At 36.1% G+C, this 26166-nt stretch overlaps 1 protein-coding gene across 10 annotated transcripts in view; it reads left to right on the top strand.

Moving 5' to 3' along the window:
- TANGO2 (transport and golgi organization 2 homolog) overlaps positions 1 to 25695 on the top strand; it is a 41423-nt gene extending 15728 nt beyond the window's left edge. For 5 of the 10 annotated variants that reach the window (XM_074844425.1, XM_074844423.1, XM_074844424.1 and 2 more), the window contains 8 exons: positions 2951 to 3039; positions 4971 to 5090; positions 6089 to 6203; positions 15850 to 15920; positions 18014 to 18167; positions 19566 to 19727; positions 20965 to 21069; positions 22852 to 25695. In XM_074844425.1, coding sequence (XP_074700526.1) covers positions 2951 to 3039; positions 4971 to 5090; positions 6089 to 6203; positions 15850 to 15920; positions 18014 to 18167; positions 19566 to 19727; positions 20965 to 21069; positions 22852 to 22972 — 937 coding nt within the window. In that variant the 3' untranslated portion in view covers positions 22973 to 25695. Of the gene's footprint in view, positions 1 to 1739; positions 1950 to 2715; positions 2815 to 2950; positions 3040 to 4970; positions 5091 to 6088; positions 6204 to 15849; positions 15921 to 18013; positions 18168 to 19565; positions 19938 to 20964; positions 21070 to 22851 lie in introns of those variants that run through there. The other 5 variants (XM_074844430.1, XM_074844429.1, XM_074844427.1 and 2 more) reach the window with 5 other exon arrangements.
- The last annotated feature ends 471 nt before the right edge of the window (positions 25696 to 26166 follow it).

Genomic DNA, 26166 nt, shown 5'->3' with positions numbered 1-26166 from the left:
TAATATTGCTCATTTTCAGTATGATTATGTTTCATAAAAGACAAGATGAAGATGTTTTTATTATAGCGATCCTGTATACTAGCCTTGTGCTAAGTTTAGGAGTCTGTGTATTAAAGTTGAGATGGGGAATATTTAATCACACCAGAAAGACTTTGCTTATTTTTAGTATTTAAGATATGATAAACAAACTGTAGTTTCATGTCAAGAGTTATTGAAGGTAAAACATAACTGGAGCTTCAGGAAATGAGAAATGCACTTCAACTAAACTTTTTTTAACAGTAGAGAAGTTTATTTAAATAAAAATCTGTAAAAGGAGGATGCATGCTGTAAATGAAGGATATGCAAGCAAGATGACTGAAATTTGTTAAACCAGCTGGAAGCCTATAGGTCAAAGACTAGAATCAGCTAGAGGAGGAGAAATAATACAAGTCTGAAAGGAACAATATTATGAGTGTTTGGCATTGGAAAGATGAAAATGTACATACGCTGTGCTTTCCAACAGATGCCATCTTTGTTGGGCAAAATACTAAGCATCTTCCCTACAGGAAGGATGCCATTGAAGTGTTAGTCTCTTTTATTTTCTCTATAGCTGATTATAATTCTGTAATATTTCTAATGTGCAACTGGCACTTCATGATCATGTTTTAAAACATTGTATTAATGAAGAGATGAATTTGCATGGAAGTCCAGAAACATGCAGAAAACATCAGTACATTTCAGTGCTGAGTAAAATAATGAGATTTCATTGCAATTGATTCTTGTGTATTGTGGCTTTAAAAATTAGAATGAAAATTGTATGGTCTAACCTCAGTTTACAGTAGCAAACTTGGCTTCTGCTGTGTAAATATAATTGACATGTGGCTGGTAGGAGGAACTGACAGTGAAAAAGACACTGAGGTTCTAGGAAACTGGTTAAGAAAATCTGCAGGTTTCTGAGAGATGGCATTTCATTAAAATCAAATATTAAGCAATGTAGCTGGAGAGAATGGGGAACGCTCACAGTCTTGCAATTGAAATAAAGGCAAGTCATGTTATGGGTAATAATGAGCAGGACTTCGGAAGCTCTAGCTTTTTTGGATCATGGCATAGTGTGGTGGAGTTGTGCACAGGTGTGTCTGCAGTCATCAGTTGCCCCGAGTCTCCAGCATATGGCTTGCCTAGAGTTACAGTTGTCTTTTTGCCCTTTCCTTGGATCAGCCAAATCCATGACCTGCTATTCAGGTGAGGATGGCCTACAATGAAAAACGTGTTTGTTTGTTTGTTTAAATTCCAAAGTAATGATTGAAAAAAGACTGGTGGAAAACCAGCATCAAATAAAAGCTTATCTGCAGGTTTGAAAATGGCAGTGTCTGCTGATTCTTAGCACAGAAGCCCAGTAACACTTCTAACACAAGCTTTTATTTATAGATATCCTGCATCTATTTGATGTTGCAGTAAGTGATTAAATTTAGTTTCTGATGCTGTTTTCCATTGCTTTTGAATATCAGAAAATGTTAACTTTCTCACTTTCAGAAGATGGATGGGCACAGTCAGATTAGCCTAGACTTTTCTCTCTAGTGTGCCAGTACTAACACTGCTAACAAAATGACTGTAGCATGCATTCAGGAAGATATTTGTATGATCTGTAAGTTGTTTTGTGTTAATAACTTCTGATGGATGAAATGGACAGAGAAACAGTTTTTGCTTTTCAAAGGCCAAGAACTGAGACTCTTCTAAACTCCTCTGAAGCTGTCTGCCTGCACTGACTCTTTAAATCTTACCTGCTTTACATTCACTGCCTGACTGGCTTGAACTGGTGTTATCATTGAATTTGACTGATCTGCATTGCTGCCAAGCCTGGAACATTTGAGGAAAACCTGTCTTATCCTGTATGGCCGCTGCTTCTTAAATATCATGTTGAACTTGGTCTTTCAAGTCTGCAGATATCATGTATGATAATTATCACAGAGGTAATTACCAAAGTACAAAGCGCATGTTTTCTAAATTTAGATGGCACATGAAGAGCTGCCACACGCTTTTGGTCAGGATGGTAGTTGGTCTTGTGCAGTGATGTGTTTATTTCTAAATATAAATAATGGATTTCATCCAGCAGCATTTTTCAGTTGTGTATTATTTTTTATAACTTCTTCCTACCTCCTGATTGTGTAGCCTCCAGGGCTACTTGTAGTTGCTTTGCTGCAAGGGCTGACTCATTAACAATTCAACTATTTTGTCCTACTGTTCTGGTAGAACTTGGATTATGCAAGCAACTACATGTGCAAAAAAAACTCCTCACAAAACTACAAAAAACAGAGGGCCACCAAAATACCCTTTGATTGTTACAAAAACCCGTGCCTCTTCCCTATACTTTTCTGCCTCCTTGAGCATGTTGTCATTTCTTCAAAACAAATTTCAATGAGGCTGGACCTTTGAGACTATCACAGATTTATCTGTGCTCTGGGTACTTATAAAAGGATCTGGCTTCTATCTTCGAACCACATAAATAGAACTTCAGGTGTTAAAGTTAGATTGAAAAATACTGTGACTACATGATCCTAAGTAATGATCCAGTAAAAACATACTCTCAGATTTTTTTTTATAAGTTATCTATAAATCCGTGGGTTACCTTTAAATTTTCTTTAATTAATCTGTGACTTCACATGCTGAGGAATCTTAAGATTGCTTATGCGATCTTAATTCAATCTCTTGCGTTATATTATTCTTTGAAAATAATAGCTGCCTCATTCACACAAGATAGATTTGCTGAATGTCTCAAGACAATGAGAGAGAAGGCTGCTGTCAGATGTCATTCGGCCTTTACACTGAGCGATAAAGGTGAGATTGGAGGATAAAGGATGGTTTCATACTTAAAATGAGCTTATGCTGTGGCAAGAATTGGATTCTGTTCCTGCCTGTACTGTGAAGTTCCTATTTGTGAGTAATGGTATCTTTTTCCTCTTGTGTTCTACAGGCTTATTCTAGCAGCTAATAGAGATGAATTTTACCACAGACCATCCAAATCAGCAGATTTTTGGGACAGCGGCAATGAGATCCTTAGTGGTATGTATGTCTTCTGGTTTTGAGTGGTTTTCATATGATTTATAAAGGAATTATGGCCTGGATTTTTTGGTACTCGGGTGGTGGTGCTGTATTTCTAATCAGAAATATGCTTCTTCCCTATACTTCTGGAGAAAACATGTCAGAAATTGGAAAGATGAGGTTGTGCTATTATCTTATTTGTGTTTTAATATCTTGTTGGTTTTTCCTTTCCCAGTTTTACATTCTCTAACTGATTTCAGTCTGAGCAGTGCAGATTAATTTGTCTGTCATGAACAATTACTTTAGCTTTGTCAGACACACTGAAATAATTCTTAAAATAGGTGGAATTAGTTATTCTACAGACTCATTGTCTGTAATAGTGACTTGAAATCATTAAACCAAGCCTCAAGAAAGTGAAAACTTTCTCTTTCTTATTGGTTAATAATTTATAGGCTACAGAATAATTTTAGTTATTGATCCATCAGTTTATTAGCTTTCGTGTCTACATTTTGCTAAACTGATAGTACAGTCCCTCATCTGGTTCTCCTTTGTAGGGAATCTATCTGTAGTAATTTTTAAGTATAATCAATACTTCTGCATTTTCTCAGAAACAGAGTGAAGCTCTGGAAAACAAAACATTGTTTAAATGCAAGATTTTGACTTTGCAAATACTCTTTGTTGATGCTGTGTGTTATTGTCATTGGCAAGGAGGCCTGTGAGGATGAATTACTCCCACTGTGCTACAACTCCCTTGCTTCTGAAGTTCTGGCTGATGTTTCTGTTTTGTGCCAGACATTCTGGATGCTGCTTCCCCTGCTATGTAGCAGTTTAAAACAAGTGAGCAAAAAGCTATCCTGAAAACTGAAGGGCCCTGAATTTTTGTCTTTTATACCCTTATCAGCTCTGTCTGTATTTGGCATAAGGAACTGGTATATTCTCCATCCAGGGGGTATATCTATGGAGATCTCATGAATATATGCCTTTGAGTTAATAATATTTTCTCAAACCAAAGCAGCAGGTTGAACCAAAATAAATCAAATTTATTCTTTGTGTGACTTAAAATGAAAAAATATTTTTCACTTACAGCAATTTTGGAGAAGAGGAATTGCTATATGTTAATCGCTGGGCATTGGTCAACAAAGCTGTATATTCTTTTGTGTGCTTTTCAGTTAAGATAGAGGACAGTAGTAAAAGTGTTGGTTAAAGATGTGATATGGCTAAACTTTATATTGAAGTTTGGGATACTGAAGAAAGAAAGGAGTTTCTGAATAAGAATCCAAAATCTGTTCTTTTAATCTTCTAATGAAAGTTATTTATGACATCATGATTCAGAACTAAAAAGTTTCTAACAGTATGCATGTTATGTTGAACTAGTTCTTGGTTTTCCATTAAATGCTTGCTGGTTAACATGAGCTCATTACAAATAGGTAGAGGGTTTTTTTTTTAACTTGTACTCTCTTTCAAGTGGTTTGGTTGTGGGCTTCACTTCTGTGGGTCTCCCTCCTCAATGTAAATTACTGCTACCAGGGTCCAAGATTTTTTATCAGTTACCTAGCTTACTCTAAATTTTTTTGGTTGCTTGTGAATTTGAACTTGCAAATAACATTAATCTTCTGAGATTTGCTTTTGAGCTAACACACATTCTGAGCCTACTTAAGGTTTTGTATGTATTTTAGCATATAGGTGAAGCTTATAACTTTGCTTTTACACTTAATTTTCTCATTATCTCTTGTCTATTATTGCAGTAGCTTGGAAGATATTTGAAAGTGCAGAATTGGAGGGCAGGTAATTTAAGCAGGCTTACCTCACTTGTCCAGAAAGATAGTCTTGTACCTACTGCATTTTATCCAGCCTGACCAAAACTCAGAATTTGCATTAAGAAATTCTGATTTAAGCTTGAGATTTTTTTTTTAAAATGAATGCAATAGCCTAACTCTTACTTATTCCATTAGGTCTGGATATGGAGGAAGGAAAAGAAGGTGGCACATGGCTGGGAATCAGTAAGAAAGGCAAGATGGCAGCCCTGACAAACTATATGCAGCCAATGATTGATAAAAATGCAAAAGGAAGAGGTATGAAGAAGTAGAAATAGAAAAAGAAGAAAATGGACAAACAAGCCCTGGTGTCCCAGTAAAATAGTGATGATTACAGTATTAATTTTGTAAACACCATTTTATGGACAAATAAAATGGTTGTGTGCTGTAAACAGAATTTGTGAACTGATGAGTTTGAGTACTTGTGTGGAGAACTTGACTTGGATAATGATATTCTAATCAAGCAGGCAAAAGTAAAACAAGGTGTAATGCCTAGAGCCTGAAATTATATTCAGACAAGACATGCAGCACCAACTGTCTTGTCTTGAAAGTAATTCTAATTAACAGTCAGAACAACTAGACAAGCATTGAGCTAGATTTACATTACAGTATATTTTTTTTAATGTGGATGTTCTTGTTCAAACACCTAAGTCAGGGAAACAATGCAATTTGGGATTATGCTGGAGGTTAGCCTAAAAGACAACTGTAGTCCCTTTTCCCCTACACATTGATAAATCAGAGGAGCAGAAATAATAGGAAAAAAGCTATTCCAAAAGAGCGCATCTGTGGTGGTTTTTTTTTTTAAAGTAGGTCTGTTTGTCATATGGTACTGCACTGAGAATATATTGCAGTGGCAAAACATGTTAAACAAAGAAACAAATGAACCATGTAATTTGTATTTCATTTTAGGGTCGTATCAGGGCAATGAAGCAAGACAATAATGAGTTTGGCAAGGTGGGAGGAGAGGAAAGGCACATCTGTATAGAATAGTTAGTAAATATGGATTCTGTAGAAATTTTGACCAAGAGCTTTTAACTGAGTTCTTCAGAGTAAAAGTCAAGCTCTTAACGTAAACATCATACAATGCTGTAGACTTTGAAGCTGGTTGGTTGTTTCAGTTTGGTTTGGTTCCCCCCCCCCCCCACTGTTATACCCTGTTGGTAACAGGAATCTTGTGCCTTACTGTTTGTTGTACCAAGCCTGTCAGAATAGTGAGTTCACACATACGAGTTGCTCTATGTACTTCTCTTTCTTAGGTGCTCTTGTAACAAACTTCTTGACTGCAGATCTGGACAGCTACTCTTATTTGAAGAAAGTTTCAGTAGAAGGACATCTTTACAATGGATTTAATTTATTAGCAGCTGACTTGAAGTAAGTCTACAAAGCATCACAGTTCAGATGTCAAAGGGAGAAAGATAATAGCAGTGACGTACATATATTTCTTAGCACAGAAGTGTAACAGTACAGAAACCTGTCACAAACTAAAGCTAGAGCTCTTCTTCTTTGCTGATTGGCATGTAAGGTCCTAATGTTACTCTAGTCATAATTTCCTTTGTTAATTTTTCATCTTTCAAACACTGGAGGGCTATCCTGTATTCTAACCATTGCTTCCCACAGAATTTCTTGTGACTTTTTCCCTAATAGGTCATAGTCAGTCTTTACCCTGAAGGCTATGTGGTGCTTGTTTTGGAGAAAACAAAGCCCTGGCTCTGTAATTTCTCAGAATTTTTTTTTTTTTTTCCCTTTGAGAGGTGGCATTCTGTGGCAGGATTAGAACAGATGAAAACTGTCAAGGTATTATTCCTGTCAGACTGGCTGTAGCATTAATCTTTGAAACATTAAAAAACTCAGCACATAAATATGTTAACTTCCAAGTTCTGTAGCTGAAGGAAGGACCTTGGATATTTGATGATAGTGTGCTTGGCATGGTCCTTTCTACTGCATGTGCATGTGTGTGTGTGCACAAGTGTATATGCTGATTTTTCTTTGCGTTATGCCTGATTCAGAAGAATGGAAATCCAGGACTAAGTTGTCTCCAGGCTACGTATCAGTTCTCAGTTAGATGCATACTTCATGACCATAAGCCAAGAACACACTACTGCTTTGGCACGTTTTCTGAAGAAGCATTAATCTTATTAGACAACCTGATGGTTCAGGGCCTTCTCCCACTCAGCTTTTCTGCATGCTTCTGGGAAACCACGTACACTTAAAGCAGAAGGTTATAGTGCTTACTGTTTTCAGTGAAAATATTTTCTAGCACCCTGTCGGTAACTGGCCTTGTGTTTACATTTTCCACTTTCTGTATTAGACCACCTTCTGCTCGTGATTCAGACTACTAGTAATTTCTTCCTTACTCTCTGACTTTCCTGCAAGTGTTTTGTCATGGTTTGTTTGGGGTTTTTTAAGAAAGGCCTTTATTTCAAGTTCTGCCAGGCTATTAGTTTTCATTTTTTAATTTGCTATGATATGATGGGAAAGTGAAATGAGACTCATATAGGTGATTGAAGTCTGAAAGGATGAATACGGAAAGGCAGATGAGTGCCACCTGTGAAGATAAGGAATGTGTTTCTGCTTGGTGTGCCCACTTGGAAATAAGCATATAGTTATTCCAGGAGCACGCTAAGCAATTACAGGGTTTGCTGCTTTTGTTATTTTTACTCTCTAGTTTACAAAGTTCTTTATCCTACCAGAGACTTCCCAAAATTTTTCTGTTGCTTAAATTAATTTTTACCATGGTCAGAGGATTTGACTTTTTGTGCTCTCTGCTGCATGTTGCTGCCTGGCTAGCTTTCATAAACTGAAAGGCTATCTGTAATTAAAAAGATAATAGAAGAAATAGCATTACTATGTTTTCAAGCAAACATGATATTCAAGGTGTGACCTAGCAAGCAGGGAGTAAGTTTGAGTTTCTTCTAATTTAGGTAAATAGAATAGTCATAATGGCTGCTAGTATAATGATATGAAAATAGATTTGATTGACATTATTTGTTAAGGAAATCATTCTTGTGGTGTTTTTGTTTGTTTATTCCTCCATGCTAGGCTGATAGGGAATTGTGTGCTCGATTGGATAGTCTTTCTGTGGTGATGCAGGTCATAATTCCTTGCTGAGTATCACTTTGAAAGCTGTATGTGTTGATTAACTTCCCCGTTTTGACATGTCCTTAGCCTTGGATACTCTGATGAAATTAAATTCTTGGCAAGCTAATGATGCAGCAATTTCTGTAAGATATGTAAACTTGTCATTTTAGGAAATTAGAAGTACTCCTGAGAGAAATGTAGTATATAAATGGAAGCTACTTTTCTATGTAAATAGAAAATGTTATTGTAGTTGATGTTATTCTGTTGGGCCATGCTCCTGTTCAAAGACTGAAGACTATTGTTAACATCATCTTCTGTTGTGTAACAGATAAAGACTGGCTCTGTTAGTGGTGTGAAATGGAGAGGAAATGCACATTCAAAGTGTAAATGAAGCACTGTTGGGGAGGGGTATATCTGAGCACATGATATTGCTGACTGTAAGCAGCAAATTTAGAGAGAGATTTACAATGTTTGAGTCCTCAGGTACACATTTCAGGAAAAGAAATGTTTGTCTTCTGTCTGTATTATTATGATGACAGTATGCTAGATGATACAGGTGCAGTGATGTGAGAAGGAGAGTTGGAAACCACTATAGGGGTTGTAAAACATCATTTATTTCCACAGCTTTGTGTTTTGACACTTTTAGTGTAATCTGTTTGCTCTGTGGCATCTGATGATGTCAATTTAAACACTATTCATTTCTTTTTTTAATAAGAATTCTGTACTGGAAAAAAAATACTTAATACTTTTAGTTTTCTAATCTTTTCAGTTTATCATCTTGCTGTACCTGCTGAGTATGAGTCATGAATACTTACCCCATTATGCTAAATGTACTTTTACGTTGAATGTATGGCATATGGCAAACAGTGTCTACTTGGAGTTTTGTGTGGCTGCAAAATTAGCTTCTAAGAAGGCAGTGTTGCTATTCCTCCAATTTTGACTATCAGTAGGTCTGATTAGAGAGGAACAAGGTTATCAGAAGCTGGACTGGTCTCTAAGAAAATGTCTGTCTAAGATTCAGAGCAGTTTTTCTTCTTTATCCTTTATCCCTTTGTGATAATAGCTGTAGTAATAGTGAGCTGCTTTTGTTGATGATCAGGACAGCATTTCTGTCTTGGCAAAACCCGTGTTTATGTCCAACAAATCTAGCTGCAACAGTTGCTCAGACTTTCATGGGTATCACCAACTTGTGTTAGGGCTGTTGTGGCAGTATCTCGCTTGTGTTCCATACTGCCAAGTGTGTAATACAGACTGCCCTGAAGGAGAAATTTAAGTGGCAGCTTCTTGTCACTCTCCCAGCAAGTTTAGCATCTCTGACAGGTTGTCAGTTAGAGCCCATATTGTTTATATGCAGTAAGATCCCTGTGTAATAGAACTGAATCACTTTCACCATGAGGAATAGATTAATTGTCCTTTATAAAACAAGTCAGCTGGAGGGAGCTGCAGAAAAAGGCCTTTCATGTAAGCTTTTCTGCTCTCCTCTGTGACAGGTAGTTTTCAGTCCCTCCGGGGAAAATGTAGTAAACTAACTATACCATCACCTGCACTGACTAATTTGGTAATGTATTGAAAACAGATTATGTACTAGAATGTATTCTTCGTGTTCTGATCTGGAGAGTGAAGTTTGGTTAATAATAAGTTTTATCCTTAATGTGATGATGTATAGGACTGAGTCCCAGTTCAAACTGCAGATCCCCAAAACAATGGGGTTGGAATGTGTGTGTGGGGAGTAGAATAGATACACAAATATATAAAATGCATGCTAAAAAGTGTTTATATACATAAATATATAGAGACTTTTTTTTTCTTTTTTAATATAGAAATCTACAGCTGGTTAGTTATGTAGCAACATCATGGATGACATAAAAAAAGCAAACTGAAGAAAAGGTGTTTGGGAGAAGAGTTAACTGAACTGTTGATAGTGCAGGGCCTCAGAAGATTAAAACACCTGAACAGTGTGACCAGGTTTTAGAAACATGGGCTGTCTTGTTCAGTGTGGTTATCAAGACAAGGCTATGTGGGAGGAATTTGATTGCTCTCCATAGATTAGATTTAGGAGCCTTTCCAGTGGAAGTGAGATAGGGACAGACTGCTCTCATGGAAAGAATGTAGATGGGCAAGTTGTCATGATTGCTTTATAAGCTCACTTACATTTCTCCTCATGCATCGTCTGTCCTAATACCACCTTCTGCGGAATACATCTGTCTTGCTCCTTCTGACTTCCTCCTGAAAATGAGGTGTCCAGGTACTTCTCTAAGGAGTTCTGTACTACCACCTTTGAAATATTTCTGCGTAGATCCTGAGTCATTTGCAAGTCTAATGAGATGGACAGTCCAATGTCAAGAGAAGGGAAAAAAGCTTCTGAAAAACTTTATTTTCTCTCTTCTCTCTGGTCTCAGCTTCTGCCTGGCTCAAAAAATAAGGACACCACCAAAGAAATGTTTAGACACTGACAACAAAATCAGTAGTGCTTTAAAGCAGATTTTCTATGCTGTCAGTATCTGGCACTAATTTTTTTCACCATTTTATTTGATGCTCTGTGGTATATGTACAAAAATGTTTGGGCTTTATAGTTGGGGTTTGGTGTTTGCTTGTTTTTAGGTTTCAGAACAGAAAGTTTTCTGATTAGCTCATGAATTCTGAAGAGATGATGATTAATCTGTGAACCATACTACTCAATTGAAACTACTGTTCAGCATTTCAAGCTGCCAATTTCATATTTTCTCCCTGTATAAAAAATACATGCACACATTATTCATAAAACAACTCAATGTCCTTGTTTGTAAAACATTCACCCTGTTAGAAGATTAGAACTCAGTGCCCAGGGGAGTGATCACTTAGTGATAACCACACCCTGTGGAGCTTTACTGCCTCATTATTTTTTTTTCTTCTTTCTGTCTGTATTTTTGTTGAATGACTTGGAGCTACCTTGAAGCAGAGCAGGGGTGCAGAAGGACATTGCTTATATTTCATCAGTATTAAGAAGTAATTGTGACAAAAACTTTCATGTTGCCGTGAAGCATCTATGTTACTGAAATTAATGCTGCCTAGAATATTTCCTGAACATTTATTATTGCATACATTTTTTGACAGAATGATGTATGTAGAAGCATCATTTTTATATAGTTTTAGTTTCTTCTCTCTCTGCTGTCAGCTATGTCTGAGACTTTTTAAAAAAAAAAAAGTATGTCTACTGGGTCCTTTTGTCATCACTGTAATTATGCCTTTATTACTTCTCCAGTGAAATTGATATCTATACTTGTAAAGTTGGGAGGGAAGAGAATCCAAGTCCAGGCCAGGATTTGGAAGCTATTGCTGTGATCAAGCTTACAGTGACTTTTTTGATCTTGGCTTCTGCCTTGATGTTCAGTACTGAGTATCTGTAAACAGTAGGAAGAGAGTAGGCAGAGCCAAATGATAAAAGAAAGAGTAGCTGACTGGCACAGTGAACTAAATTTTGGAAGTATCCCTATTTCAGAAGTCTATTGGAAGGCTTCAGTCTTCTTTTGACAGAAGACAGCAGCAGTGTTGCAGTGGAGGTAAGTGTAATAGAAAGCACGTATCTGGGGGAATGTGGAATGTAGAAACAATAAGATACAGAAGTCCTGAATTAGTGGCCCTGCAGTTTGTATGTATTCCCCATCTTTTTGTTAAACTCCAGGGGATCTTGTTACTGAATTTGTCAGTCACGAGAATCTCAAAACAGATGCTAGATTAATCTCTCACATAAAAAGCCATTGCTAAAGGAAGTCAGTAGTGCCTACTTATTCAGCATGCAGTCTCATTTATGACAAGGACTGTCTTACAGCTGTGTTCAAGGGCTTGCTTGGGCCATTTGTCTACCTTTCTATCTAAAACTCTTTTGAGACCTCAGGTGATAACAATTGCTCTGATCTTTTCACAGACCTTCTACAGCAGATACAGATTTGACAATTTGAAAAGGGTATTTAATGCATCAAAAAAATAGTTTGTGTAATTGCTGGTGTCTTAACTAGAAAAAACTATAATGACTGTAATGACTGCTTTATTTGCTTAAATATAGTACAAGCATTTTATGTATTATAATTACTACTGTAGTTTTAATTTTTTTTAATGACCCATATGTTAATCTTAAAACAGGCCATTAGCAGCCAACTTTTTTCTCATTTTTTAACTTTGGTTTATTTGTTCTCCCTGTGCTTAGTCATTGTATTGTATTAATTCCAACTGAATTTTATTTACAGATTATATTTTTCAAAGTACTACTTCTGACTTTTGAGATACAATATAAATAGTTTACTCCATAAAACATGCCAATTCAGCAACTTCAGGTGACCTAAAATACTTGCACATTGCTTTTTCTGTGCCCCTGTTCATGGAAAATGCAGTGTGCCAGTGTACTCTTATGAGTATATGACTTCTTGCATCCTAGCATGTGACTGGGACTGAGATGTCAGACTGGTCTATTAATGACAGCTCAGCTCAATGCTCTCCTTTTTTTAGCTGCCAAGGGATTCTTTCTAGTATTAGTACTAACTGTGTGCCAACTCTAAATGTACCAGTGGGAACCAGGCTTGTAGGAAGGTGTCTAATCCCAGCTGGGATAGGCATGCATCATACACGTTAACATCCCTTTGTGCTAACTATTAACTAGCCATAAAGATAATATAAAGAATGCTGAAGAGAGGAAAGACCTGACATTGCTAAAATGGCCAGCTGGTCCTAACAAAACATTGATGAACAAGGACTTGAGAACATTAAGTATAACTTCCATTCAGTTTTCAGCCTGGCTCTAGGCTTTGTTTATGTAAGGCTTTGCCAGGGCTATAACATGCTTTGAGCAAGATGATTAACATAATCCTGTTTTCAAGCTTTTGGTTTTTGAATAACTGAACTCATACACCCAGCTCTCCTCATAGAAGGTCTGTTGATCCTTTGAACTCCATTCTTTTTTCACTCCTGTAAGGTCCCAGGCATCTCAGATAGGTAGCTTAGTATTTGCAGCCAAATAAAGTATGGCTCAACTTCTCTGGCTATCTAAAGTTTCTCCTGTCTCCATGAAGACCTGACAGAATCCAGTTAAGGGAAGAATGTATGGGACTCTTATATTTGAAATTTCAAAAAAATTGTAATAGCATCCATCTAGCTTAAAAGCAGAATATCTTGACAATTTAACTAAAGGAGGTAGTGATAGGAAAAAAGATTCAAAGACTTCTCATTGTGTATTGTTCATTTTTCTCAGATATTTCTGCAGACAAGTGTACTGGCAGAAAAGTTTGCTGAACCAGCATAATAGCTGAATATTTCATTAAATATTTTTCCTACTCTTCCAATAACTTATTTCTATTCAACAAAGAAAATATTATGTGTCTAGTGAAAACAGCTGTTGTTTTGATTGCTGTGTTTACCTATCCATGAACAAACTATACCTTTTTTCTGTGTAACTTTTAATTCAGAACTTGTTTGTACCTGAAGGAGTCTCAAGAAATAGAAGGGAAATTCAGGTTGTTGCTAATAAAATTTTTTTCTTCCACCTGTACTTGTCAGCAGCACTTTCTCATATTCATTGAAAATGCTGTATTTCTCTGCCTTAGTGTGTTTAAAAATAATATTTTAAGACCCCCTTTTGTCTCTGATTTAAGAAAATACAACTTTTAACTGATTCCATAAGTGAGTCACATACATAAACAATTTAATCTGTGGTAGTGGAACAGAAATTTGCATCTCAAGAAATTCAGGAAAGAAAATTGTGGTCATATCTTTCATTTTCCTTCTACCTTTTTTCAGCTGCTTTTGTTATGGACTATCTAGGTATTCCCAATGCAAATACTCCAAATGGGCTAAAGAAGCAAATGGCCTTTTTACTAACGTACTTATTTTCTTCATTGATGGATAAGAATATTTTTACTGAATCACAGGTCACATTAGAACTCTGGCATAGACTAGTAAAAATCTTCAGTGTGTAAGAAGTAGGGCCAGAACAGGAAAGCAGTGATCAATATTCAGTGTCCTGCTGAAAACTGAAGCATGCTAGTTGTCACAATTCTGATGAGGGCAGATGTCTGTGGAGAGTTTGGGGTGGTCAGTAAAGACTTTTGAGATGACCATAAGGTAAATTTGAACAAGGATCTTAATATTGAAAAGAAAAACAAAGATAAGGAAAATAAATGTCTTTTTAAGCCACTAGAGGAAAGTTCAGAAAATGCCCATTTCTTTTAACAGTAGATGACTCATAAATAGAATAACTGAGAGTTTATTATATATTTAACAATAAAAACAACAATACACAAATACCACCTGTTATAATTACTCTCTTCTAACTATGCCAAAAAACTTGGACATCTTTCTCATGGAGATGGAAAGTCTCATGGGTTTGGGGAGGAGGAAGAGTAGTACACAGAGGAGGAAAGGCAGTTTTATTTTTGCTTTAGGTTTTTTTTTATATTCCTCCTCTTGCCTTTTATGACTTGTATAATTAATAAGTTAATATTTCCCTTTTCATTTGGCTGTCTTGCAAAGGACGCTGTAGAATCGCTTTCAGAATGGCTTTTTAAGAAGAATATAAACAGCTAAATCAAGACTGTTTTGCTTGTTATTAAGATTTGAGTAGCGGATGCTAACTTATGCAGAGCAATCTTACTTCCAGTACATCATTAATGAGATTGCATTCTATATACTCTTATTTGCATCAAGGCACAGATGTGTCTTTTTATCTTAAGAGAAAATGAGGATCTGGAAATGACTTTTCTACTCTATTATGTTTTATGCTACTCAATCCAAATTCAATCTTAACTGTAAGTTTTGTGTTTGGGGTTTTTTTATTCAGAAAGTCTATTTGTGGTCTGTGGAGCTAGAGCTTGGGGAACAAATTAAAAACTGAACTACAGTCAGAATGTATTTATTGGTAACTGGAATAATACTCTCTTCCACTGTGAACAAGTAAATCACTAGAGTGAAATACAGAATTATATGGTCTCATGGCTATGTCCTGGCAAATTTTAAAACATAAACAAAAAAACCCTGTCAAAACCCACCAACTGGTAGCAATCTGAGGAATCACCATTTCATGTCAGCTGATGGGACTGAGGGATGTTGAGAGTGAACCATCTAATGCAAATCCATTCCCTGCCCTCCATTTCCCACAAGGCTTATTGATCACTTTCTTGATTTTCTTTTTTAATTTTTTTTTTATTCTTATCAGTTGATTTGGTATTTGTGTTGTCAATATCAGTACGAGTACTTAAAAATCTATGCTGTTTGGATATGCTGATATCATCTGTGCCAAGTGAGAGTTATTTGCAATGTTGGAAGCTGTATTTGAACATTATGTCAGATGGTCCCTGCTAAACTGTGTACGAGAGAGCGAGTGCTGAAGCCAGTACCTACAATTAGAGAGCTTACAAACAGTAACTACCCTTACCTGAAAACAGCCTGAAAATGCATATCTGTCACTTAAAGGACCCAACTATGCCCTACGACATTGTTATTAGTGGGCTTAAAAATCGACGACTTCAGATAAAATGGCCCACAGTGGTCAGCTTCTTAGAATGCAGTAGCAATTCAAAAGAGATGACGGGAAAACTTCACTTGCTGTAATGGACTGTCCTTTTGTTTTAACATGCCACCTTCCCCCAAGTAATTAAATCTTCAGTTATTCAAAACCGTACAAATTTTTGTCATTAAGCCTGGCTACATTCCATGCAGCAATTCTGGGTTTTTACTGAATTTTATTACAGTTATGTTTAAAAATTATAATAGTACTATTTGACAGTGGTATGGCTAGTATTGTATTTTGAGAGGAGAGTAATATAACTCAATAATTAATCTCTGGGCTGGGATATCATAGTAGTAACAGTGGGAGAAACATCTTGCTGTGTTTGAAGCTTACATGAAATTAGAGCATAATCAAATATAGAAGCTGATGGTTTTTGAAGGAGAAATTCTTATTTATATTTTTCAGTACCACCAAAGGAGATGTAATTTGCTACTATGGAAACAAAGGAGAACCAGAACCTGTTTTCCTAAATCCTGGTAGGTTTTCTTCAGAAAGGTCTGAATATTACTTTTTGTTATTTTAAAGGAGTCAGAATATAGCTGTATTGCTCTAGTAATGTAACCATTTAAACATTGTCTTCAGTAACTTTTTCTTTGCATTCTTAAAAAAAAAAAAAATTCCTTAAATTCATTTAAGTATTTACTAAAAAATTTCAGTAAAGAATCGAATAGTTTATTAAAAGCTTCTATCCTGCTGCCACTGCAATTAGTGGGATGCTTCTTAGGTAACTGTGACTGAAGGACAGAAGTCTTGAGGAAGGGAATTTTCAAAGGTTCGTGGACTTGACCCTAACTTTCTTTACCCAGCAGTGTGACTGTGCTCCCCTAGGGACAGAGCTGCTTAAAAAAAAAAAATAATATTTATCTGTCTTATCAGGTGGATTGATTTAAGATGTTCAAAATCTTGTCCTTTGCTAGCCAGCTCATAGAACAATAATCCAGAATTCATCACCAAAAAGCCAATTTAAATGGACAAGGACACATAAAAGGCTCTGAGCAGTGTAGCTGGTTGATAACAGTTAATGACAGTGGCTTATTTTGCCTGCTTAGGTTAATGGTCAAAATGTTGCTGCCAGTAGGCAAATAGTTACTGTAGCAATTATAGCAAAAATTCTTGGAAACAGCTGTTAGATTTTCTACAGCTACAAGCACAAAACAGGTTTTAATTCAAACATTTAAAAAAAAAAAATCTAGCCGCTTGTAATGAGAAACTGAATCACAAGGTTTAGGTATTTGCAGACTGTAGCAAAGGTAGTTCTGGTCTCCATGCTTCAACAACAAATTCCTTTTCTGTGTATGTGGCTGCCTTCAGGGATAGAGGAGGTTTTGGTAACCTTTGTGTTTATTTGTTTGGATTGTGGTGAGAAAAGCTCCTTGTCATGAAATGTTGCTTTGCAGTGTTTTTCAAGAGTAAAATCTGAGACAAAAGTAAATTATGAGTAATATAGCTAAACTGGAAAAGACTAGACTGCAGAAGTCATATAATTCTGTTGTACCTTTTCCATAGTCTACCAAACCGAAGGTTAAAAGTAACAGAGAACTGGATATCACCACAGAGAAGTGTTTAAGCACAGCTGAGTGTAAAATGAGTGATTGCTGTAGTCTCCTGTTTAGGAATGGGGCATGTGTTTTGTAGCATACCTGAAGATAAAAATTAGCTGGGAAATCACTTAAATTGTATTAAAATAAATAAAATTGTGAAATCTCTAATGGCAACTGCAAATCATGAGATACCCTTTCCAATTAAATTAAATTCCATCCCTCCTGAACATTACTTAGTAAGTATGTATATACTGTGCAGCTAGGAGTGGTCCACAGGGACTGGTCTGTAAACAGTTGCTACTAAATCTTGAACTTATAACAACCTCCTTATTACAGATTTTATTAATTTCATGATATCTAAAGCTTGAAGCTTTACAGAAATAAACTCAACAATATCATGATTACAAGTTATTTTGTGTTTAGGTTAGGTAATACCCTAATGTTTCTATTAGTGTTGTGTTCTGGAGGGAAAAAAAAACGCTTTGAGATTTCACCTGATTTCACACCACAGTGTACATTGTGTTAATAACAGTGCTGAAAATCTCAAATTCAGCTAATTTTAGTAAACTAAAAGAGCAATGATGCGCTGAAGTGGGTGTTGGGGGGGGGTGGTGTGGTTTGTGTGTTGGGTTTTGGGCTTTTTTCCCCCTAATAAAACAGTAAGAAGTAGTCATCCAGAAAAGTTGTTGAGAAATGGTTACATTATTTTATTATGAGTTAAACACCTAGGAGACTCTTACTATCTGAAGGGCTGTTGTATTTATTTTATCACAATATACATCTTTGATGCATACTTTAATGGCCACTTTTTTGAAGCAAAGTGAAAGCTGGCAATAGGATGAATAAGCAGATTATCATAAGAGATTCAAGATGAATTTGCTGATAGCATTTGTTTTTCTCCCTCAGACTGTGTGGGATAAGATAATTATGAAGTTGTTATGAAGTTATTTTTTGCATACTACATAAGTTAATTTTCTTTGCTCCAGAGCTTAATGAGTTGTTTGGGTGGGGGGTTTTTGTATGTATAGGAATATATGGATTGAGTAATTCTTTGTTGGATACACCATGGAAGAAACTTCAATATGGGAAGCAGCTTTTCACAGAAGTGGTCAAGAGAAGTCAAGATCTTACCAAAGAAGACTTGGTGCAGGAGCTTCTTACAGTGATGAATAATCAAGAGCCGTAAGAACGTGATAGCCAGAGTTTACTCAAAATGCGATATGACCAATTTAAAAATTTCATATATAAACTCTTTTGACAAAAAAGAAACTTTAGCCATATATTAGTTGACTAAAGCTGGGTAATGAAGGGCAAAAGTAGTGTTCTTCCCCTCCACAGAGACTGACTTTCAACAATATTGATTTTTAAGCAGCAAACAAGAAACATTACTACAGTCTTAGTACTCATAGACTATATGCTGAATTCTCTGTGCCCTTTTCTTTTAAAGATTGCATTTCTCTTAGTAAGGGTAATGAGTGCAAGACAGGGGACATGTAAGTTATTGCCGTAAGCTTTGTGGAGACTCACTGTAGGGTAAGGTTCTGTTTCTGCCTGAAGACAGAGTAAGCACTTGCTTACGTGAGCAGGTTTGTGTTAGTAACTGCTAGCTTTTCTGTATTGCTACCCAGAGTGTAGACAGAGGGTGGAGAAGCAAGCTATTTTCAAAGTAGAACCAGCTGCCTCCCTCAAAAGTGCTATTGTTTTAGGCTATATGGGGGAAGGAGGTAAGGGAGTATTTGTGCGGTTCAGCTCTAAGCCTCTAGTCAAGGAAGTTCCCAAGAGGAGTCTGAGTGTCTGTTTCCTGCACCCACTGCTGGCTACACAGTGAACTTAGACCCACAAGCTAGATGTTTAGAAATGAAGGAGATTAATACCACTTCAATGTCTAGACATGGAGTAGGGTAAAGGAGGTGCTGTGATCTAAATTCATATTATTGCTCACTGCCTAGTAACTTCCATGTTTAGCCTGACTTTTACCTGTCTAGGGGGTGCCTTGTGTTGAAGCAAAGCTATTTCTGGTATATAGATCCAGTTTTCTAGTTTTATCAGTCAATTTTAATGCCAACGTTCATGTTTGTGACATTTTTCAGTGGTTCAAAATAAATGTTTACATAAGAACTTGGACATCTGAGCAATGAGTAGGAATTGGGAAGTCTACTAAGCCATCCTAATTACTTTTTATCTGATATCGGATCAAGTGATTTTTCAAAAAACTGTTATACTTTACCTTTTACTAGTAAAAAGACAAAGGTATAAGATACAATACAGCCCAAATTATCTTCCCTTAATGTTCAGTATTTCAGTATGTTCTCATCTGAAATCATCTGACTATAAAATGGAAATATTTACTTATAAAAAGCAATATTTAAAATTAAGTCTGTAATCTTACCAAAGCACGCTTCAAGATGAAATGATCTTTTCATAATAAATATGAACATATGGATATGCACTAGCTTTGAACTTTCATAAAATATCTTACTGCATATTACTTTATGATCACTTTGTGTGTGTGTTACAGGAATTAAGTAGGTACGATGGTTGGTTTACTCTTAGAATTCCCTTCTATCCTGCTGGATACAGGTTTTTGTGCCCTCTCTTCTGCTTCAGCCCTGCCTTTGACTGTGATCTCAGGGATGTATTGCAACTCCTTCCAGTCTCCTTAAAACTGCTTGGGGTTGTTAAACTGCTCGGGAGCGGCCTATTGTGCAGAGCATACAGGAACTGCCAGTGGTGGAGTACCAGGTAGAAGCTGACAGTTCTCACAGGCTGAAGTGCCTTGCTGTGTGCCTTCTCTGTTACATGGTGGCATGCTCCAGCCAAATGCCCCACACAGGAGTCAGAGAGCTTAGTTGCTCTATTCACACTAGAATTGCACCTATTCTGGCTTCTCCCTGAAACATCCACTGGTTTTCTTCACCACAACAAAGAAAATGATCCCAGCTAGATGTAAAGGTCAGTTACAGTATAACAAATTGCACAGTCTTCTCTACAGATCAGGATGAGCTCTGAAAATGGGGTTGAATTGATCAGTCTGTTTTGCTCTGCCCTCCTCCCCAATATTCACTGTACAGCTGATAGGCTGCTGAATTATTTTTATTTTATAGGTACGACTGGGTCTCTTCTAGGAGGCAGAAATGGGATTATTTCTTGAAGGTGGAAGTAGCTTAAAAAATCAAACACAAAAACCTGCTGCAATAATAGTTAAATTGGATTTTGATAAATAAAATTGGAATCTTTAATTATTGAAATAGGAAGCTGTACTTATGGCTAGCGTTTGAGAATATGTTCTGGTGATGAGAATGGAAAGCCAGGGATGTAGGGTTGCTGCAGTAACCTTTGACCTTAGCATCTCTTCTGTGGAATGCTGATACTTGTTTAATTACAATAAATGAAGCTTGATGTGCTTTATAATCATGTTTCTAAATGTCTTTCAAGCTTTGATAGGGATCTATGTCAAGAAATTTGGGTGCAAGCTCACCATGTCCTCTGCTGCATCTTCACGAATTTTTTTTAAGGATTTCTCCTAGGTATTTTCCAGGTATTCCAAGTAAAGATTGAAGGAAGCAGAGAGCTCTTTCTTTGACACAAAAAGAACTCCTGGAGTCTAACTGGAATAATGCTGGTTTATATGATGTGCCTCAAATTGCTTGATCATTAAGGTTTTAATTGAAACTAAAATACAGAAAGACAAAGAATAACAAGGAAAGTGGAAAAACTTGTCAGAATATGAAAAATATTTCTTGAAGTGAGACAAAAGTTCAAGAGCTTGAAAGAATCTCTTTGGGAAAGAGCTTACAAACTGTTTTATCTTTTGTTTTCCTCATACTTTAGTTTTGAACACAATTAACACTCTTTTGTACTTTTTGAAAAGTGTTTGTCATTTTTCAACCACTCAGTCAACACAGCATGGTTCAAGAGGGATGAATGTCTTAATGTTGGAGAATTCAAATTTTTTTTATTACTCTACTACTTTTTTCAGTCAATTACCAGACCCTGCAATTGAAGACCAAGGGAGGGATTATATACGTCCTATATTGAACAAGTATGCAGCTGTATGTGTTCGTTGCCCAGGTTATGGAACAAGGTAAAAAATTTATAGTCAGAAATAGATGTGTGCTGGATCAAAGCATATCTCAAATCAAAATTATGCTGCTATAAATTCTAATTCTATAGTGACAGCTTTAAATTTGTTCAGCTATTAATGAAGTATAATTCAGTAAAGTATTTCCTTGCTCAGTGTTCTGGTGTCTTAGATTTGCTACTGATAAGCATTAAGCACACATTATGGTTTGTCTTTGGTGGGGAGTATAAGATAGCTTTAGTTTGTCCAAGAGAAGATAATACAGTTCTCTTGGTTCCCCAGTGTAGTAACAGATCTGACTGCCTCTAATTTTGATCTTATCATAACATGAAAAGCTTTGAAATCACGTTTTTAGCAGAAAAATGTAATTATCTTCTATATCTGTGGAACTGCAGAAGACATTTCTCTTCCAAGAGCAAGAATAGTGTTTTCTGCATAGTTAAGTTAGAGGTTTCTTTGGACATGTCATTGTAATACGTAGCTGCCACTTTCATACATTAAAAACCTATTACTCTTGTCCCCTAACTGATGCTGCTGTTCTTACTGAGATGATATCACTTTCTGCTCAGACTGTTCTACCAAAGCTGCAAGAAGAATAGAATAATACAATACATCTTGCATTTAATTCTCAGTGGGACAAAATTATAGGTGAACCCTGTGCTGCTGATAGGGAATTCTTACTCTAAAAGTCTGCCAGTGATTTTGTCAGATCAGTGTCTCTGGCATAGTCAGTATTTCCACTGTAGAGATGTAAACTGATAAGCAGAGATAGGTCACTTCTGTAAGTATTTTAAATTGGTATTCTGAGAAAGACACCACTGCAAAAACTGAGTATCTTTATAGAATGTATTCAAAGAACATTTTAAATATGACTTAAAATGTAAAGAAGCATCTTCTTCCCCTTGTTTCACAGATTGCAGTCTAGCTATTTCAAAGGAAGCAGCAATAAGTCCGTAGAAATACTGACCTCTTACTGGTGAATTAACACTATATTTCAAGTCTTCCCTGCTACTATAATGTATGCTCACACTTATCTTTCCCTTGGGAAAGTGGCTTAGTGAATAGAGATTGTTAACTAGGCCTCATGATACGCTTCTGAGGAAATTAAGTGCTTTTTTTTTTATGAGTGAACAACTGTGAAATGACTTGGGGAAGGCCACTACATCAGGATGGCATAAAATTCCTACTTCTGTCAGTCATCTCTCCCTGGCAGAGTACTACAGTGTCCATAGAGAAATGACAGCTTACACATCACAATGTGGCATAGATGCATGAATGGAATCTGCTTTTCCTGAAAACAGATTTCTTCTTTGGAAGGTTCCTAGACAGAGAAAAGTTTTTCTGTGATTGTGTATCAGTGTTCTATGATAATGGTGTTTGAATCTTAATGGACAATTGATTTGAGAGGAAAGAATGAAAGAGTACTATTGAGACGAATAATCCATCAGGGGGCATGTAGGCTGTGAAGAAAAACTTGGTTTTATGCTAGTTCTGAATGGAACGTGGCATTAAAAAAAGTTTAACCTTTTATCATACTCCCTGTAAATGAGCAGCTTTGTGTGTCAGCTGCTGCAAGTGCAACAGGGAATCAGAGCAGTGGAGTGACAGAAGAAGGGACTGAAAATGCCCATATGAACTTGCCAGGATGATTCCTGCCCTGGTAGTGTGGTGATGATACGTGGTCAAGAAAAAAAATGAGCTAAAACCTTTGGGGATGAGGGATGGGACCCTGCAAATTTATATAACGGACACAAGGTTTAACCTTCTGTGCTTACGTTGTTTCAGGACTAACACGGTCATTCTCATTGATTCAGAAGGACGAGTTACTTTCACAGAGCGCAACATGATCGATGCAGATGTCAACCAGTGGAAAACAAGCACCTATGAATTCAAACTGCACACTTAACAACTTTCCATTTGAATGGTTTGTAATAATAACAATGAGAGAACAAGCCATTAAGCTCTAGGAAATGTTTTGTGTGAGCCTCCACAAGCTAAAAATAGCATGGAAAGCAAAAGTTTAAATAAACTGGTAGCACCCTATCAGGCTCACAAATGCTTTGGATAAAACCAAAAGAAGAAACTGTTTTTAGATTAAGTAGCAAATTATAATCAGAAATAAATTTTTAAATATCACCCTGCTTCCAGGGCAAGGCCATCTTCGCCCAAGACAGTCATTGCTTTTTTATGGGTGGTTTGTTGGGGGTTTTTTAAGGTGTTTTAAATAGACTCTTAAACATGCTTTCAGTTTGGAGGAGGGGAAACATTTGCTGCTTTTATTGTTCTATCTGAAGGTTTTTACCAAACTTTGCTTTCCCTTCAACATATGCTTTTAAGATTTTATAGCTGATGCCAGTGTGTGTTAAATGAACGCATGTCATTTTTGTAGCATTAAGTGCTTTAGTAACATTTCAACTTTTCAGCAGTGCCATGGTGCAATGTTCTGCCTGGGGAGGGCAGGGCAGCAGAGTTTCTTATAGAGAGTACAGCAATATACCTTATTTCTAAAACTTGATTTGAGAGTAGATAGGAAATCTAGTTCAGTCTCTGTTCAGTTTTACTGAAAAAATTCATGGGAGCAGATTTGCTTATCTTTGACTGGAATAAAATTATTTGTATTGTGACATCTTGTTTCCTGATAGTCTAATTGTCAATATTGGTTTTCTTATTTTCTTCCCCAGCAGGCAGGTGAGGAACAGGTATCTGTTTGCAAACAGAAGCTGAATATGAAATTTACATATATCAGCTGTTTTGTACATGTGTAGTTTTGGCTTCATTTCTTTACTGGTATAATATGTTAAAGCCTGGAGTGACTGCTCATAGATTTTTAGTAAAAATAGCTATTTGTTGTAAGGTGACATTATTGCAGTCTTATATTGCTAAAAAAGTTGTGTATTAAGATGCATTTCGTACATTCTAACATCTGTGAAATAAAAAGCTATTTAAATGCATGCTTTTTTTTCAGTTACTCAGTGCCAGAATAGGTGATAAAAAATTCTAGCTAATATCAAGATATTTTAAAACTCCAAGTTATTTTGCTGCTATTGGTGTTCTGTTTTGGCTTATTTTGAATGCTGAATAGTATGTTAGTAATGGATCACTGGTATTTTTTTCTCTATATATGCTGAATGTATTCTTTTCACAAGCCTCTGATTATTAATTATTATGAAGTAGCAAGATTTCCAATACTCTTCACAAAGATGTGCAACTGTTCTTCTGTGCTCAAGCTTCTGTGTTCAAGCATTCTCACTTGTGTGTGTGTGTCTGTAATGGAGACAGCAGTAAATTAGACTTGCCTTTGAGGTGAAGTATTGTGCAAGGCCATTCCCAGATTTCTAATTGTCAGGAGGTGCTAAAGTATCTTTAGTCAATTATTTCCTTTGTATTTGCATATTTCAATAGCTTGTAGATGGCAGGACTGCTTGCATGACTAGTCACAGGTTGTTGATTCAGTGCTATATAAATGACTTGTTGACCACTTTGATGGCAAGACAATCAGTATAGTCTTGTTGGGTTGTACATGGTTTCAAACTCAGAGCCTTCCAGACTGTCCTTCTGAGCTGTAGGAAATGGTTAGCCCTTTTTTTATTTTTTGATGACTGTTTGAACTATAAATTTGTATGAATAAAAATGTTATTGTTATTTTTAGATGCAAAGAAATAGCCATAGCTGTCTTAGATTTGAACTTGACAAATGCAGATATAAAAACAAAACTCTGCTTCAATGGCTTGCTCTTACTGAGAGTTTGCATAGCAAACTTTTTCTATATCTTAAGAAAAAAATCTCCAGTGTATATTTGAACAAGATATTCTCTTTGAAGTCATTACATAAAAAGCAAGCAAAATGCTTACATGCTCTTCCATGCTAAAAGCATTTATAAAGCTTAGGTTTTTTGTAGTAGTCCTGTAATAATTAGAATTTATTCTTATTTTTTACATATAGGCAAGTCAGACCTTAGATGTAAAAACAGACGATAATGTGTTTTGCTTTGCTTGAATCAAAATTCTAAATCTGGGATTTGCTTTTTCCGACAATTAAAATAAACAGTAAAGAATCAAAACCTCTGATGTTATTTTTTATTATGTCAGAATAGTTATTAAAGTGAGCTTTTTAAACTTCTTTTGAAGCTTATGAGAGTTTTGTCATTTGGCTCCAGTGGAAACAGGATCAGGACTGCAGTGCAGATATCAGCAAATGGTGCTTGTCCATAGAAGTGATGAGGTATTAATGAAGTGCATAACTTACTGTGTGCAAATTATAGTTGCAGTGAATCCACTGGAAAAAGTAAACTGTAGCTAAAGTTAACAAAGAAAGTATTTTATTTTTATAAAAGTATTTTTAAGATAAAAGGGGATTTTAAATATCAGTTTTAAAGGATATAAAGGGAAAAAGTGTATATAGGAAAATATTGCATGGCATTTTACTAAGTTTGCTTGTATATATAAGAACTTTTCAAAGTTCTAAATTTGCAAGAGATTTGTTTCCTGTCTTCTATCAAAATGGAGGCAGAAGAAATTTTAAAGTATCTGTAACAACTCATTATAATTTTTTTTGCTTAAAATTGTTTCATAATTGTTGTTTACATGTGTGTTCAAAACTAGAATATGAATAAAGTCAATTCAACATTAATTGTGCATTTTTGCACATATGTTAACTTATCTGTAACTTTGTGTGATGATAAGATGAAGTAAAATCTTTTGTGAGGTATTAGCAGTGAAAGAGCTTTAAGTTAAGTCCATTTCTGGCATTTTGAGTGCTGTATTTTTCTGGGAGTGTTGTGTTGTGTGTGTTGGCTTTTTTTAATTCTATTCTGTTGCATGGTTGTACTTGTCTTACCCAGGTAAGAAACTGGAAAATAGTTCTTTAAGGCTAATTGTCCAGGTTTGGGGCATTTTGCTTTGTTTTTCAGGTTAGTAAACAGAATATATTGACTGGAATGTTCCCAGACCAAGTGTCACAGTAATCAATGCTCTGAAGTACTCTCCAACATCTGACAACCAATATAGGCCCACCACCTCCCCTCCCAAAAGCAAATGTCTTCTTGTTACTAGCCCTGGCTGGATTCCACTACAAGTACAGCAAGATCAGGTAGAAAACACA

This window comes from Strix aluco, chromosome 18 (genome assembly GCF_031877795.1).
Source record: "Strix aluco isolate bStrAlu1 chromosome 18, bStrAlu1.hap1, whole genome shotgun sequence".
Taxonomy (NCBI): Eukaryota; Metazoa; Chordata; class Aves; order Strigiformes; family Strigidae; genus Strix; species Strix aluco.
This window is presented reverse-complemented; position numbering and strand designations above follow the sequence as displayed.